Source organism: Pyrus communis, chromosome 8 (genome assembly GCF_963583255.1).
Source record: "Pyrus communis chromosome 8, drPyrComm1.1, whole genome shotgun sequence".
In the NCBI taxonomy this organism is placed as follows: Eukaryota; Viridiplantae; Streptophyta; class Magnoliopsida; order Rosales; family Rosaceae; genus Pyrus; species Pyrus communis.
This window is the reverse complement of record NC_084810.1, coordinates 24,517,583-24,535,217: the sequence shown is the minus strand read 5'-3', so window position 1 is coordinate 24,535,217 and position 17,635 is coordinate 24,517,583. Positions and strand designations below refer to the sequence as shown.

General features: G+C 36.7%; 2 protein-coding genes across 7 annotated transcripts; both read left to right on the top strand.

Moving 5' to 3' along the window:
• Nucleotides 1-1,055: 1,055 nt before the first annotated feature.
• On the top strand, nucleotides 1,056-5,167 carry LOC137742413 (26S proteasome regulatory subunit 6B homolog). The gene is made up of 6 exons (XM_068482273.1): nucleotides 1,056-1,700; nucleotides 2,688-2,918; nucleotides 3,133-3,291; nucleotides 3,494-3,646; nucleotides 4,099-4,182; nucleotides 4,698-5,167. The coding sequence occupies exons 1-6, from the start codon at nucleotides 1,200-1,202 to the stop codon at nucleotides 4,830-4,832; spliced, it is 1,263 nt and encodes a 420-aa protein (XP_068338374.1). The 5' UTR covers nucleotides 1,056-1,199; the 3' UTR covers nucleotides 4,833-5,167.
• Nucleotides 5,168-6,874: 1,707 nt separating this feature from the next.
• Nucleotides 6,875-17,096, top strand: LOC137743666 (putative disease resistance protein RGA3). 6 transcript variants are annotated; one of them, XM_068483599.1, is made up of 13 exons: nucleotides 6,875-7,234; nucleotides 7,322-8,268; nucleotides 10,604-13,894; nucleotides 14,075-14,460; nucleotides 14,559-14,624; nucleotides 14,781-14,857; nucleotides 15,324-15,529; nucleotides 15,642-15,717; nucleotides 15,820-15,919; nucleotides 16,055-16,128; nucleotides 16,268-16,351; nucleotides 16,583-16,657; nucleotides 16,786-17,096. In XM_068483599.1, the coding sequence occupies exons 1-3, from the start codon at nucleotides 7,060-7,062 to the stop codon at nucleotides 13,682-13,684; spliced, it is 4,203 nt and encodes a 1,400-aa protein (XP_068339700.1). In that variant the 5' UTR covers nucleotides 6,875-7,059; the 3' UTR covers nucleotides 13,685-13,894; nucleotides 14,075-14,460; nucleotides 14,559-14,624; nucleotides 14,781-14,857; nucleotides 15,324-15,529; nucleotides 15,642-15,717; nucleotides 15,820-15,919; nucleotides 16,055-16,128; nucleotides 16,268-16,351; nucleotides 16,583-16,657; nucleotides 16,786-17,096. The 6 variants fall into 6 exon arrangements, with proteins under 6 accessions (XP_068339700.1, XP_068339698.1, XP_068339696.1 ...); XM_068483597.1 differs by having other exon boundaries at nucleotides 14,075-14,624; nucleotides 15,457-15,529; XM_068483595.1 differs by having other exon boundaries at nucleotides 14,075-14,624.
• Nucleotides 17,097-17,635: the final 539 nt, after the last annotated feature.

The following is a 17,635-nucleotide window of genomic DNA, read 5'->3' as shown; positions in this document are numbered from 1 at the left end:
ACTTCTAATACAATACTTCAAAAAGACGAGAAAATCAGTTTACTTTGTAATGGGAGAAGGGCACCCAAAAAATTCAGTTTACAAGTTGATAGATGATTGTCCTCAATTTGAGCTCTTTAAGTCTTTTTGTATAAAACTTATAACCAAACTGGAAATTGTAAATTAGGGAAAAAAAACATAGATTGTACAATTTGAACCCAAGACGCCTTATTCAAGGGTGTTAATGAAAATCAGTGCAAGTAGTGCCACTTCTTTAGTATAATTATATTATGAATGAATACCAAATATTTTGTGTGCCCTCCATTTTTTGATGCCTGGGGCGGTCGCTGGCTCACCTTGGGTTAGGGTTGGCCCTGTTTTAAAATCAACGAGTATAGGGTACTTGGCATAGTGTATTGCCTCAGTGGTTGAGCCCTTGTAAAAACACTCACTACTCATGGTTTCAAAACTCTCTCCCCATCCTATTGTTAAAAAAGAAAAAGAAAAACAGTGAGAGTATGTGTCTGTTTTTCATATGTGCATCATCATTTAACGACCAAAATGAAAGATATGAAACAAAAGTCTAACATTACAACAAATTCTAACATCAAGTGTTCTCCTGTTATGCTAATCTGGCTGCTTTTCGAGCAAAGTGTTACATGGAGGGTGAATCTTTGGATAGAGGTTCTACAACTAGGAATGGCGATGTGCACGGGCACTTCCCAAGATTCTGAAGAACCTAAAAAATGTGATCACCACTAACCCCCCACCTTGTTAATCATCTTCCATTGTGAATTTAGGCCTAATCGAAGACCACCTTAGTGCTAATAGTAAAACATAGGTTATGTTTAGATACATTTAAAATAATTAAAAGCGTTTTAATAAAATGCTTCTCGAAGTTAAAAATACTTTCACTAAAATATAAGATGATCATAGGTGGTTTTAGCCATTTTGGGCCAGGTTATAGGGTAATCCAAAACCTGTTTGGGCTCGTTTAAGAGCCCAAGCTAACGGCGTTCTTCAACACAGTTAAACGACGTCGTCCTCTACACTATCAGCTATGCTATTGAAAGAATTCAGAGTCGGAGCTGTGTTTTCGTTAGGCACACTCTATCTCTCCCGCCTCTCCTCTCTCTCGTCTCTCTCTCTCGTCGCTTCTCCTCTCCATAGCGAACCAGAAGAATCGAAGCACCAAACCTAAACCCTCCCAGAGCGCAACAATGGCACGGTCAGACATGGTGTTGGATCCTAAGCCCTTGCCGGAGCCACCGGCATCGATCCCCTCCATAAGATCCGACCTCCAGGGCTACACCGAGCAGAGCCAGGCCTCCGACGAGGATGATCTCTACAGCCGCCTCAAGACCTACCAGAGGCAGCTCGAGTTCATCGACATCCAGGAGGAGTACGTCAAGGATGAGCTGAAGAATTTGAAGCGCGAGCTCCTCCGCGCCCAGGAGGAGGTCAAGAGGATCCAATCGGTGCCGCTCGTCATCGGGCAGTTCATGGAGATGGTCGATCAGAATAACGGGATCGTGGGTTCCACCACTGGGTCCAATTACTACGTTAGGATTCTCAGCACCATCAATCGGGAGCTCCTAAAGCCTTCCGCTTCCGTCGCCTTGCACCGCCACTCCAATGCCCTCGTCGATGTTCTGCCTCCGGAGGCCGACTCGAGTATTTCCCTCCTCAGCCAGTCTGAGAAGCCCGACGTCACGTACTCTGTAAGTTATACCCAATCGATGTGATTAGTGTTATGACTGAATTTAGGGTTTTTTCATGTTTTTTTACTATCTTCTATGAATTTTTTGCATTAAATGCTTAATTGGTTTAATAGATTACTACAAGGGTTTTGGGTTTGTGGAATTTAACGATATTCAGGTGCCACTTTTGAGGAGAACTGTGGCTATAAAGTTAGCTGTTCTGAAAACCTCACCCTATATTGGTGTCATCTCACTGCGTCTGAGAGTTGAAAAACTAACCATATATCGGTTTCATTTGACTGCGTCGAGAGTTGATTCTCTATGCTCAAGTGTCTTTATGTTAGGAGGATTTGAGTGGAGCCCAAAAGTTTAACCGTTGTTCAAGTTCTATGAGTCTAAGATTGGAAACTAATCATTTGTCTATGCATAACATTGTCAAGCTTTAGGCTTGATAGAGTCTTTTCAAGCAAGAGATGGACTGCCTTTTATTATTCGGTGATTGTTGTTTAAACTAGGAAACTCATTAATCTTTCTCTAATTTGTACCTTACTTGAAAGAACTGGTTGGTACATTGCCGGAATGTTGTTTTAGTTTGTTATGAGAATTAACTCTTGTTTTAAAATGTCGAATTGTTGAGTACATTGCCTGTTACTAATATTTTCTTAAATTCACCATCAAGCATCCAATAATGGAATCGATATTGGAATTTTACTAAGTACAACTTTAATATAAGAGATTGAAGAGCCCTTGTTTAAAAGAATATTGAAAAAAAATTAAATGAAATTCATAACTTAATATGATTAAGTAGTAGACTAGTACTATGTTTCAGTTCAGTTCCCTTTTTTAAGAACCGAACTTAACCAATCTAAGTTGTTTCCATGTAATAAAAGCAATTTGCTATGTGTTTGCATCTTCCTTCCTCTTAGCTAAATACTCCATAGACATGTTGGCATTATCATAATATAATAATGATAATCCCTTGTCCTTTTTATTTTTATGGTGTATCAGGATATTGGAGGATGTGACATTCAGAAGCAAGAAATTCGGGAAGCAGTAGAACTGCCACTTACTCATCACGAGTTATACAAACAGATTGGAATAGATCCCCCACGTGGTGTATTACTCTATGGTCCACCTGGAACTGGTAAAACCATGTTAGCAAAGGCTGTTGCTAATCATACTACTGCTGCCTTCATCAGAGTTGTTGGTTCAGAATTTGTTCAGAAGTATTTGGGGGAGGTAAGCTTTTATATAAGATCACTTATCTAGTTTTTGTGTGTTATCTTGTTTCTTACGTTCCACATATCCTTTTGATTGTTGGAATAGCAAATATTGTGGTCAAGTGTTGTGAGGGCACTATGATATTCTCTTGTTACCTCACTATTTGTGGATTTATGTTTATTTACTAAATGAGAAACATTGTGAGCACTTATTTATTTATTTATTTGTCAAGGGTCCACGCATGGTTCGTGATGTTTTCCGTCTTGCCAAGGAGAATGCTCCTGCCATCATCTTTATTGATGAGGTGGATGCTATTGCTACTGCAAGGTTTGATGCTCAAACTGGAGCTGACAGAGAAGTTCAGCGAATCCTCATGGAGCTCCTTAATCAGGTAGGTCAGGAGGTTTTGATTTGAAAGAACAAGTAATCCGAACGAACTAAAACTTTAAATCAACCAGAACTTGGATGTTCAACGCATTGCTATGGGGTTGGAGAAAATATTTGAACAAATGACAAACGAAAGTTTAACCCTGAAACATTCTTTATTCTGCCTTCTCTTCTCAAAGTTGATTTGGGCTTGATATCTTTTGCAGATGGATGGGTTTGACCAGACAGTGAATGTTAAGGTTATTATGGCTACTAACCGAGCAGACACCTTGGATCCTGCACTTCTACGTCCTGGAAGGCTTGATCGAAAGATTGAGTTTCCTTTGCCCGATAGGAGGCAGAAAAGACTTGTTTTCCAGGTAAAATAACATGTTTAAGTATCTTTCAACGAAAGAATTATTACTCGTAGAATGTTGTTTGTAAGCTGTGAGGTATTCCTTTTTCTCATTAGCATAAGATTTGTAGCTTCTGCGATGTCCATGCTGTGGCATCCATATCAGTTGACCAGTTACTTCCCTTTATATCTTAATTTTGGACTGAACAGGAGTTGGGCAGCTCAAAACACACCTGCACCCAATGTCTACATGAGATTATCCCATTTAATCCTGTGTCAACCTTACGTCTTACCATAGTTATGAAACTTGGCATCAGATTTCTATATACCTTTCCGTCTATATTTTCTCTTGCAATCGTGATGTCTTACTCTTGTTTTCTTCTATATTTTCTCCTGCAATTGTGGTGTCTTGCTCATGTGGATTTTTCGCAAGCTGTTGCAAACAATATAATGTTAATGTACCTGCTTGTCCTGCAGGTTTGCACTGCTAAAATGAACTTGAGTGATGAGGTAGACTTGGAAGATTATGTCTCTCGGCCAGACAAAATCAGTGCTGCTGAGGTGAGACATTAATTTCTTTTGGGAGAGAATATGCTTATAGTTTTAATTCTTCTACCAACGTTAAATCCTGTTACTGTTATGCTGTTGGGATTGTGCTATTATCTTGAAATACTAATATTTGCTTAAAGCTCTTGGTTACAACAATTATGGCGATAGAAATATACATGCTCTTTTTAACAGTCAAGGTGTTAGACAGATAGTTGTTTAGAAGAATTATGGTGTTAAGATTCTTAAGAATATACATGTTTTATATGGGACGGATCTGTATATGTTCCTAGCTTTGGAGACTTTACCATCGTCAAATGGGGTTGGATTTAGCCTTTTAATGGTTGATAACAAAGACCTCAATACGAATGGCCATAAATTTGAATATGAGTTCTCTTATTTGACTTCACCTGCAGTATTCTGTGTCCGAGCGTAAAGATATTGATGCTTTATGGTGGTCTCAGATCTTTAGTCTTTCCTTAAAAAAATTGAGTCTTTAGTAACTGTTGTAAATGGTTCGATTTGTACAGATTTCTGCTATATGTCAAGAAGCAGGAATGCATGCAGTCCGGAAGAACCGGTATGTCATACTCCCAAAGGACTTTGAGAAGGGTTACCAAACCAACGTGAAGAAGCCCGACACTGACTTTGAATTCTACAAATGATCGGTGCTGGAAGCTCATATAGTAGTTCTGTTGCTCTGGTTGATTAAAAAATGTTCTGTTATGTTTAATTTGGTCACAATCACCACGCAAGCCGCATCGGGACGTATTGGTTCCTTTGAACAATTGCAGCTCAATGTAGGGATGCCTTTTACGACATTCCGAATTATTGCGGTGATGATGTATGATATCGAGCCATGGAATTGTTTTATTTTCTTTGTCTTTCGGATAATGTGGGTGATTTTTAGTTGGAGAATTGTTTAGGGAAAACTGTAACAAAGTATACTGAAATTTACGTTCCATTCTTACTGTTTGTAGAGATGGCACAGTTTGCAGCACTTTGCTATTCATATTTTCGGCATAGATGTTGTGGTATTATCCCTACCCAATTAAGCATTGCGATGTGTTTATTACTAGTCCGCATGGTAGTGCTCGATTTATTTGAGATATCGACATAATGACATCTTAATTACAGGAAAGTTTCTCTCAACTCAATGGCAGTGGGGATGTGTTAACCAGACATTATTAGTCTTCAAGCCTTAAGCCAAAGTATTGCAGTATGGATTTAAATTTACCTTTGATTATAGGAGAGCAAACTTACATAGAATGGAATGAGATTCTCGCACACGTGGTATCTCATTTAATAATGTAGTAGCATGTGTAAGTTTTTTTCATTGGATACATAGGATATTATCTACATTAAAAGCATTTCCACCCATCGGGCAAGGGCAGCCCAATGACAGTTATCATTTATTTTGAATAGTAATTGTCTTTGTCAACTTCACCTATTTTACCATTGCCAGCACGATTACTCTTCACAAATATATAAATATGTATCTATATATATATATATATAAATTTTTTTTTTCTTTTTTAAATTCACAATTGCCAATTTATCAAGCAAGGATGTAGAAACTGCTGAAAATGAAGGCGAACTGAATAAAGACGAGAAGTTTTTTAGTGTATCACAATTCAAATTGATAACAAAAAAAAAGGCTAAAAAATGCGTACTACTATACTTTTATTATGAGGAATTGAATTGAGAAGAAATTAAATTGAAGAGAAGTTAGAATGAGAAGAAGTCAGAATTAGATTCCTTTTGAAACTGTTTACTTAAATATTCTGGAATCGGAATAGAATTTCTTTACTAATTTAGCAGAATTGAAATATAAACTAGTATGTTTACTGAAAGCTGTTTATTAATCCAACACAATCGAGTCACTGAACGAGGCGGAGCCACCTCTAACGTAAGTTTGTCCTCAATGACTTTTTATTACAGGAAACGACCCCTCCATTATTGATTTGAACAAGAAAAAAAGTGTTGTGCGATCCAACTGTCCTACAGAGAAAGAAAGGGTGAGAATTTAAATTTAAAAAATGGGGGTATAGATTGAAAAAGGAGTACTAGGGATTAAATTTATAACGCATTTATGTAACGGTAATGAAAATATGAGAAATTGAATTGAGGAGGAATTGAATTGAAGAGGAGTTAGAATGAGGAGAAATCAGAATCGGATTCCTGTTGAAACTGTTTATTTAAATGTTCTGGAATTGGAATAGAATTCTATAAAGCTGTTTACTAATTCAGCAGAATTGGAATATAAAAATTGATTGCACGATACACAATAAACAGCTGAAAGATGAAAATCTCTAAATTCTCAGGTAATGAATCCAGAGAGAATCCTTTTTAGGAATGGATTTGGATCCTCTCCTGAGCTAATGAAGAGGATCCTCATTATCAATCATCTTGAGCCGTTGAATTTTATCCAACAGCTATAATCATTATAACTTTAAAAGAAATCCTTGTTTATAACTGTTGGATAAAAATCTAACGGTTCAGAATGATTGATGATGATGATCCTCTCCATTAGCTCAGGAGAGGATCCAAATCCTTTAGGAGTGTACCCCTCAATTATTGCATGCAGCGCCCTCTTTTTGACGTTAAATTTTTCGCACAACCGAACAAGTGAACAAGGAGGAGCCACGTCTAAAGTAATTCTATCCTCAATTATTTGTTTCTGATAGGAATAATATCTCATTCAATTATTATCTATCATCAATTATTTGGACGATGCACTACTTTTTCACGTTATACAAAGTTAAACCTACCGGCATCTGTTGTCTATCATATCATTTTCCATTGCTCTTGAATTGTAATTGTAATTTGTATTGAAGAGAGAAGATAAACACTGTGATTAGCTGAGCTGAGTGGAGTAGGGGAATTGTAGGAATGGCAGCTGAAGCTGTGCTTACTTTTGCTGCGGAGGGAATACTGAAGAGGGTGCTTTCACTTGCTGAGAAAGAACTCAGTCTTGCATGGGGTTTCAAAGCTGAACTTCGAAAGCTTGGAGAGTCATTCACTACTATTGAACTTTTATTGAATGATGCTGCCCACAAACCACAAGGTAGTATATATTTTTGAATTCTCTTATAATCTCTCGCACACATGCTACAATGACAAGGTATTTTAACTTGTTTTCATTCTCTAACAGCTCCGGCAATAGAGAAATGGGTGAAGGAACTCAAAGGCGTAGCTGAAGATGCTGAGGATGTCTTGGATGAATTCAAGTACGAAGTTGATCGGCGTAAAGTCGAAATCCAAAACCATATGAAGAGAAAGGTTCTGAACTTCTTTTCACTCTCCAATCCACTTGCATTTCGTCTTCAAATGGCGCATAAAATTCAGAAGATCAATGCATCCTTGGTGGATCTCGAGAGGAAAGCATCTCCTCTTGGACTAGTTTCCAGGAATACAGATGCAACCTCTCAGGGGATTAGATGGGATAGACAAACCAACGCATTCTTTGGCAAAGATGAAATACCCGTTGGAAGGAAAGCTGATGTGTCAAAAATAGTCACAACCTTGACCGACTCCAAATACAATCAAGAAAATCTTGCGGTCATGGCGATTGTGGGTATGGGAGGCCTCGGAAAAACAACATTGGCCAAGTCAGTTTACAATGAGGATTCGATACACAAGTTTTTTGAAAAAAAAATTTGGATTTGTGTATCCGACGCTTTTGACGTCAATTTCATCCTACATCAAATGTCAGAACAGCTTAATCGGGAAAAAGCCCCTTCTAAAGATAATCAGCATACTCTGCTTTTGTCCCTTGACGAAGAGTTGAAAGATAAAAAATACTTACTCGTACTCAATGACGTTTGGAACGAAGACTCCAAACTATGGGAGAGTTTCATGGAATGTTTGTCAAAGCTTAGTTCTGCTAAAGGATCCAAAATTATTGTCACCACTCGCAAAGATAAAGTCGCATCAATCTCAGAAAAGCTACTTCTGCGACATGAATTGGGAAAACTTTCTGTGGATGAATGTTGGTCCATCATGAAAAATAGAGCTTTCACCAATAACAGTGATCCTGAGTTTGATATAATTGGAAGGGAGATTGCTGAAAATTGCGGTGGTGTTCCATTGATGGCAAAGGTGCGTACTATTATATATAACATGAGATTTGCACTTATTTTATATTATTTGAAAAATGGTTGAATTGAATTTGAATTTTTAAAGCACAATTACGTAGAATGACCTTTTAGATGGTGTGGGAATTTCACTAAAATTATTAATTGGCATAGCACATACACATCACTTATATGTTATATAGTATACAAAATGTGGTGTCTCTAACCTCTTTTTTTTTTTACCAAAACCAACAATAGCAACTTATTGATTTGAACGAAGCAGAAACTAGATAAAATTGGGTGATTTGGTATAAAATCAATAAAAAGTTACAATATTAACAATATATCAATCATATTTTTGTTAATTATAAATACATCAATCATGTATTGTGATACTTAAATACATTTAAGATAAAAAAAATTACAAAATGTGCTATTACAGCTGGCATCCACTTTAAATGACAAATCATTTTCTCATATTTTCATATTTTGGAATAAGTCAATACGGATTTAGATACTGCAATGAAGTGTCTATTTTCTGATTCTGGTTTTATTGGATTCAGGCATTGCGTTACAGTGTTAGTTTTCTGGTTTTGTTTTGTTTTTTTTTATTTTTTTGATCACACACACCTCTTATTTTTCACACCTCACGCAACTCCTAATTTTTACATTTGGATTTAGACACTACGTTCGTTTCCTGCTCTGTTTTTTATATTATTTTTACATTTAGACTCAAACACTACAATGCAATGTTCGTTTCCTGGTTCTGTTTTTTATATTTTTATTCAGACACTGTAATGCAGTGTTTATTTCCTGATTTTTTTTTTCCTTCTTTTCTTTTTACGTTGTGATTTAGACACTATGTTGCAGTGTTTGTTTTCTGGTTGTTTTTTTTCATTTCCTATGCTTCGCACTTGTGCAACCTTTTATATTTAAATTTAAACACACGACGTGTCTGTTTCTTGATTTTGAATTGCAAACTGCAAAACTCTTTGCAAACGCACCTTTAATTCAAGAGGATTTTGATGGACACTACCCTTAAGACAATCTCCATGTCCAAAGCCTTTGAAGATTTGCTGGATACCTATTACATCTCTTTTTTTTTTTTTTTTTTTTTTTTTTTTTTTTTTTTTTTGCTGCCGATTGTTGCACTTTTTTTGGAATTTCATTTTTTTCTCTCGCCATTGTGATTGTGTTTGGCAATGGGGAAGTTTCAGAGCACGGGGATTAATCGAACTATTTGTTCAGGTTTGATGGAAGAGAAAGAAAGATAGAGAGGCATGGATAGGAGAGATAAACATGAGAGAGTGAAGAGAAAGAAGGGGAGATAGAGACATGATAGAAAATTGGGAGAAAATGAAGTAAATAAGGAGAGTGAAATAGATAAGGAATGGAATAAAGTGAAGAGAGAAGGATATAATAGTCATTTTATAACTAGCTTAAACTTACGTGGCATGCTCTATTGACCTATGCATAATTACTATAAATATTTCATTAATTATGTCCAAAAATAAAATTATCCATTGATATATGGCTAATTAGTAAAGTTTTTATTGACCATTGGCCAAATATCCTATAAAATTAATTCGTTATCCCAACAAATCAAGAATAAAACATGTTTTTAAGTTTTAACTACTTAATGGGTACTTTGGGAAATACGTCAAACACCAAAAATAATGGAAGCTAATATATAATTTTGCACATGGCTTAGATTTTGTCCTTTTAGGCAAGGGGATTCATAATTAAGGAAGCCAAAACTTCCAAATTTTGTACAAGTCCCGATTTTCTACATTGTTTTAGGACACCTTTGAAACTCACTAATCCAATTAGCATGTTTTAGGAGGCATTTTGCACACCAAAAAAAGTATTGAAGAATGATTGTCGTTTGAAAAACAGTATAATATGGAACCGTTCATTTTCATGGTTGTCGTTTAAATTCATTTGTTTGGTAGTAAACAAACAGGTCTAAGCCCCTTGAATTTTAGTTATATTATTTGCAAAATGATGAATTGTGTTCGAATTTGAAGATTCAATTTACATTGGTCTTCCAAGAGGGATAAAAACTTTAGAAAAAGGAACAAGTCTAGTAAAAATCAGTTAAATTACTTGAAGCGGTTTAAAGCATTTGCATTGTTATTGGATGAATTAGTTTGTTATGACTTAAATTGGTATTTTGTTAGGGCATCTCCAATCTAATAGTTTAAAGTTTAAAGTCAATTTTAGATCTAAACTACTCCCAGTTTTTCTTGAAATTAAATGAAACTATTCCTTGTTTTTCTTTTTCTTTTCCATCAACTTCAGTTGAACTACTGTACCCCGTAGATAATTATGTGATAGAAACTCTCTAATCCAATTAACAGGTTTTGGGAGGCATGTTGCGCACTAAAAAAAGCATTGAAGAATGGTCGTTGTTTAAAAACAGTAGAATATGGAACAACTTACCGAAAGGAGAAGATGGAATTATGCCAGTCCTGAGGTTGAGTTTTGACAATTTAGAATCACCATCATTGAAGCAATGTTTTGCATATTGCTCAATGTTCGAGAAAGACTTTGAAATTGAAAGAGACAACTTGATTCAACTTTGGATGGCTCAAGGACTACTCCGAGCTTCGCATGATGAAAGTAAAGATATGGAGGACACAGGCAATGAGTATTTTGATATTCTATTGCAGAGCTCCTTGTTTCAAGATGCTACGATGGGTGACAATGGCATTGTTACTGAATGCAAGATGCATGATCTTGTGCACGATTTGGCAGAACTTGTGTCCAAATCTGAAAGCTTGATGGGAGACTTATGTGGCAGAGATAATACACTTGAGTTTCGACATGTTGCTCGGGTTTCTACTTCTACACTGGAAAATATCGCAACAAGAAGTGCTAGGAAATTGCGGTCACTGTTTTCGGACAACGGTGAAGTTCCTGCTAACATTCTTCCACGGTTCAAAGCTTTACGTGTCTTGAATTTAAGTGACCCTAATATTGAAGAATTTCCAGTTTCAGTTGGAAGGTTGAAACACTTGAGGTATCTTGACATTTCTTGGACAAGATTCAAAGCACTCCCCAAATCTATAGGCAAGCTCTATAACCTTCAGACATTAAGAGCAGTGAATTGTGCCCTTGAAGAGTTTCCAAAAGAACTGCAAAACTTGATCAACCTGAGACATATTTATTTTGATGAGGATATCAAATTCCCACAAGGGATAGGACAGTTGACTTGCCTTCGAACATTACCTTACTTTTCGGTGGGTAATGAGATTGGTCGTCGAATTGAAGAGTTGGCTGGCTTGAAACAATTGAAGGGTGAATTAATTGTTTGTAATTTGGAGCACGTAAAGAATGGAGAAGAAGCAAAGAAAGCTAAGTTAGAGGATAAAACGAAAGTACACCATTTGAGCTTCAATTGGACTGCAGATAGGTCAACAACTGACAACAACGTGGAGGAAGATGTCCTAGAAGGCCTCCGACCACATCTTGAGTTGGAAAGCTTAAGTATTGAAAACTTCATGGGCGATAAGTTTCCAACGTGGATGATGAGTGGGTTGCTCAACAACTTGAAGAAGATTAACTTAAGTGAATGCAACAAATGTGAAGTAGTCCCACCGCTCGGTCATCTACCCAATCTTACGGAGCTTATTATTAGAGGAATGGCGAACTTGAAATGTGTTGGAGCTGAGTTCTATGGTTATGATCTTGTCCACAATGCAGCCACGACAAGTGAGGAAATAACTACTTTATTTCCAGCGCTAAAAGGATTATATATTTCTGAATGTGCTGATCTAAATGAATGGATGCAAGCATCAACAACGTCAAGAAAAAAAGTTGTGGTTTTTCCTTGTCTCGAGATGTTGACCATCGAAAATTGTTGCAAATTGAGAAATGCTCCGAGTCATTTTCCATTTCTCCAAAAGTTGGAGATGTCTTCTTGTGATAGCAGAACGCCAATAGAAGAAATGAGCAATGGATTAACAACTCTCACTTCTCTCGAAATAAGTGGTATTAAGGAGCTTACTTGTTTGCCGCCAGGAATTTTGAAGAAGAATAATAATCTCCATTCTTTGTTTATAACGAATTGCGATGATTTAACTTGTATTACGCCAGATGTAGTTGGTTCTTGTGGTTCTCTTAAAGGATTAGTTATTTCGAATTATAAAAACCTGAGGCATTTGGCGTATGGGCTAGACACCCTCCCTCTCCTTGAGGAACTGTATATCGAGGGATGTCCTAGTCTAGAGTTGATTCAAATTGAAAAGGGCATGGCATCTTTACAGAAATTAGAGATTGAAGATTGTGGACGATTGTCACGCCTGCCGAGTGGGTTAAAGAACTGCACCTCTCTTCAGGAATTGAGTATACAGGAATGCGATGGATTATCAGGCCCATTGAGTTTATGGGCCTCTCTCGTGGAAGTGAGTATAGGGAATTGCAATAATCTGACATCAATTGAAATTGGCAGTGTGTCCCTCACCGACTCTCTTCAGAAATTGACAATCTTTGGGTGCCGTGAATTATCAAGCATACCTGCTCTTCCACAACAATGTCCCTCTCTTCAGAAATTGGTGATAATTGATTGCCCAAAGCTATCATGGGTTGGTGTCAAAAGTAGCAGAGCTGAGAAGGAGGAGGAGTGCATTAGCCTACAATCTACTTCAGACTTGCGCACCATGACCTCCCTTCGAGGACTGAGCATTTACAGATGTGAAAGATTAGAAAGTTGGGTGAGCAGCCTACAATTCCCACTCTCTCTTGAGAATCTGTCAATAGATGGTATGCCTAATTTACACATTCTTCCAAGTTTAGACCACCTCCATTCTCTCCGTACTTTGTCGATTTACAATTGTGAAAGATTAGAAAGTTGGGTGAGCAGCCTACAATTCCCACTCTCTCTTGAGACTCTGTCAATAGATAATATGCCTAATTTACACATTCTTCCAAGTTTAGACCACCTCCATTCTCTCCGTACTTTGTGGATTGTAAATTGGCGAAACCTAAAATATCTGCCAACGGGGCTACAGTGGCCCACTGGCTTGGAGAGATTGACTATCGGTGGGTTCTGGGAGGAGCTCGATTCCTTCCCTGATTTTGAAGTTGGATCATTAATGCATCTTACGTGGTTAAAGTTGTATGGTTGGCCTAAGCTCAAGTCTCTGCCTCAACAAATTCAACACCTCACTTCTCTAACAGAATTGTGGATATATCAAATTGAGGGAGTGGAGACTTTGCCAGAATGGTTGGGTAGCCTTACATCCCTTACATTGCTGGTGATTAGAGATTGCAAGAATTTGAAGAATTTACCTAGTGTCCAAGCTATGCAACGCCTCACCAAATTACAAACCTTGAGGATTTTGGGATGTCATCCCCTTCTAGAGGAAAGATGCAGGAGGGACAGCGGCACAGATTGGCCTAAGATTTCTCACATTCCAGATATCTACAGTAAGTTTTAAATTATTGAAATCAAATTATAGAGCTAACGTTTCTTCTTTTATTTCGTGTCTCCAATAGTACTACACTCAAATTTAAACTAGTATAACATAATTTGTTTATCCTTCTCCCTCTTCTTTTAAATGATCAGTATTCTGAGACGAGTTGGATTGAAGCTATGCAACGCCTTGCGATACTACAACAAATGTGTATTGGGAAAACCAAATTTCATGGTATTGAATCTTGTTTAATCACACACTGCCAGCACCCAAGCAGCGTTAGACGAGTAATCATCATGTAAAACCATGTTCATATAATATTTAGAACTACTGCAATTACTTTCTGTTTGTTATTGTTATCCTTATGAAGATTTTGGACTGATATTTTTATGGTTACTTGTGATTTATGAACAGATTTTCTAATGGTATAAACAGTTATTTGAATTTGGACAACTGTGGATATGGAGTTGCCTAAAGCTAGCATCCTTTTGTGCCCAAAGTAGCAGAGTTGACGAGGAGGAGTGCATTAGTCTACAATCTACTTCAGATTTGCGCACCATGACCTCCCTTCGACAACTGAGTATTGAAAAGCGTTAAAGATTAGAAAGTTGGGTGAGCAGCCTGCAATTCCCACTCTCTCTTGAGACTCTGTCAGTACATGGTATCTCTAATTTAGAGATTCTTCCAAGTTTAGACAGCCTCAATTCTCTCCATCATTTGGAAATCGGTGGGTTCTGGGAGGAGCTCAATTCCTTCCCCTTCCCTGATTTTCAAGTCGGATCATCAATGCATCTTACAAGGTTAGAGTTGTGTGGTTGGCCTAAGCTCAAGTCTCTGCCTCAACAAATTCAACATCTTTGATAATCTCTCCATATTTCCGGATGTCATCCCCTTTTAGAGCAAAGATGTACCAAGGACAGCAGCATAAATTGGCCTAAGATTTCTCACATTCCAAATATCGACAGTAAGTTTTTAGATTATTGAAATCAAATTACAGAGCTGATGTTATATGTTTATCACTTTTCTTATTTTATTCTGTGTCTCCACTAGTACTACACTCAAATTTAAACTAGTATAACATAATTTGTTTATCCTTCTCCCTTTTCTTTTAAATGATCAGTTGAGGTCTGTGACAATACTCGGATTGAAACTACGCAACTGGAATGATGTAGTGCAGTAGGTGCAAACAGAGTCCAGGTACTGATGCATAAGATATTGTTTTTTTTTTCTTTCCAGAAATGTGGTGTTTGTTGTTTAAGATATTGTTTCATCCTTTCATCCATTGCATGCTAATGACTTTTTATCCTGATCACAATGGTAGTGGTAGATTTACCACATTTGTTGCTTCAATCTCTTACAGTTTGCTTATTCCATTGATTCCTGCACAATGAGGAAATTTGTCTATAACTCTATATTATCTCAAGACTTGTTTTCAGGATAACGATGTTGATATAATAAATAGAACTGCTGTAATTGCTCTCTTATGAAGATTTTGGACTGATAGTTTTGGGGCTACTTGTAATATCTGAATTGTATGCAGAGTGATTTGAATACTATTGATTTTGTGTCTCTAGTTGATATTGCTCGAGTAACTTGATGAACTGTTGAGTACCCAAATTATTTAGAGCAATATTATTGTTGATTTTTGTGTCTTTCCTTGCAGAACATTCAAGATCTTGAGATTTTTTGGGATTCTGTGAGAGAGTTAGTTGAATTGCAAGTATCGAGAGTTATTGTTGGTGTGTTCCAAATTAAAATCATGGATTAATGACTTTTTATCCCGATGAAAATTGTAGCACTTCCCCTAGTCATTTGATTCTTGGATAATGAGGAAAGTGGAGCAAATGTTATTCCAAGATTTGTTAGCTGGTAAAACCATGTTCATATATTATGTAAAATTGCTGTAATTGCTTTCTCTTTGAATCTTTGTTATTTTTATGATCACTTGTATCTTTTGAACGGATATTTAAATTGTATGCAGAGGGATTTGGATTCAGTTGACTTTTGTCTCTGTGAACTTGATGAACAAAATGTACCCATACTATTGCAGACATTAGGTAAATGAATCTTCAGGTCCAAGCTTTTTACTATCAGTTGTAAAGTTGAAATTTGTTGTTTATATTTTTATTAAGTTGTTTTGGTGTGTTATCTTTGTACAGGCAGAATTGGAATCCAATCAAAACTCGTGCATGGATCAATATCATTCTTCAACTTCAATCATGTTTCCTTATCATCAAACCTTAATTTGGATACAAATTGGTAATCTTTTATCTTGTCAATTACAACTGGATCAATATTCTTTGTTTGATACTCTTCGCCAAATCGAAATGCATCCTTATGTGTTTGCACAGAGATTTGAATTCAGTTGATTTTTTGTGTTGTGTGGATCTTTAGAAGCTTGGGCTTCCTAGCGTCCTTTGTGCCCTGCATTGATGTGAACGTCTGTAAAATCAGCTCCAGTATATAAGGTGTTCTTTTCTCCTTTTATTTTACATCGAACAATCTAAGCACACATTTTTTTTTCTTCCCATTTTAAGGTTTTCTCCATTTCATATTCACCATGTACTTATTAGTCATTATGCCATGATGATAACGATGTCGGTGTAGGTCCATATTGGGTACTTTGGGTCACTCGTCCTGTTACCATTGTCTCAACACCACAGTATTTTACAGATTCTTCGGGTTGTGAAGGTAATACTGTCTCCCTTGAGCCACTTTCTTATGCCATTATAAAGGATTAACATTTTTATCATTGAGAATTAATCGTGTTTATAATAAATTGTGCATTGCGGATGTGAAGGAAGTAGCCTCTGTTATTTTAAGCAGAAAATTCAAGCTGCGACAAGTTACTTCTACAAACACATGTGCATTCTCTACCCCAACTTTCTAGGATAAAAAACAATGTCTTTCATTTTTCTGCAGTTGTGTTGTGGCCGAGGACATCAGCATAGGCCTTGCAGCAGACAGTTGATGGAATGAAGTGTATCATAACCAAAAGTGGGTAACTTACTTTCCTATATGAACGAAAGAAGAGTGCTTCCATATATGCCACCTTCCTGATATCTCAGATTATACTTCAAATTTGATAAACATGTTCACTTCATCTCTTCAAACTCCGGTTTCAGGTACACAGCTGAAGAAGACTTCCATAATGCAGATTTAGTCTTTGACTTCATTGGAGATCTCCCGGAGGAGCGAAATTTCATTCAGTGCCGGTCCTCCATCTACAATACCTCTTGATGGTGATTAGGGTTTCAGCTAAGATAATAGACAAATGACAGTCTGCGTTCGATAGTAATCCTGCTGTAGATATTGCTGTTGAAGTAGTATTTCGATTGTATACAAGTTTTTCTCGTTATTCATGATTGTATATAGAGTCAAAGCATTATATGCAACTTTTTTCTTTCTTTTGAAAATGATGACTCAATGTTGTTTATTCCTCCTCCTTACAAACATAAACAAGGCAAAAAGGTCCTACACTACCTAATTTATGGATCATGTCCTTGATTACTAGAAAGATGGTGTGAAGTGCAAACAAAGAGCCTTGATTTTTATTTAACTAAAAGGACCCCTCCATGTGTTAGCTCTTGCAAAGTAGAGAGTTTACAAAGAAATTAGACCAAATTGTCATTACAAACTTCAGTCTGTAATACATCATTCTTCTTAGATTTCGTGGTTCCTTGCACATCTTCAATGAGGTCAACCTACCACATGTTTAGGAGGACAGTCGAGTACATTATTATCGTGATTTTTCATATCAATGATATAAAATTACGTGTATGTTTATGTATAATGTTGTACAATCCGCATGAGATATCAAGGTGATAGGGAACATAATGCTATGAAAGTTGCTCTTCACATATATATTATTTTGGCTCAAACTTTTGGATGTGACTTTAATGCTACGTATCATTCAATACTAAAGGTATTTTAACTTACCTTTTACAGCTGTTTAAATCTTCTATTTTTAATTTC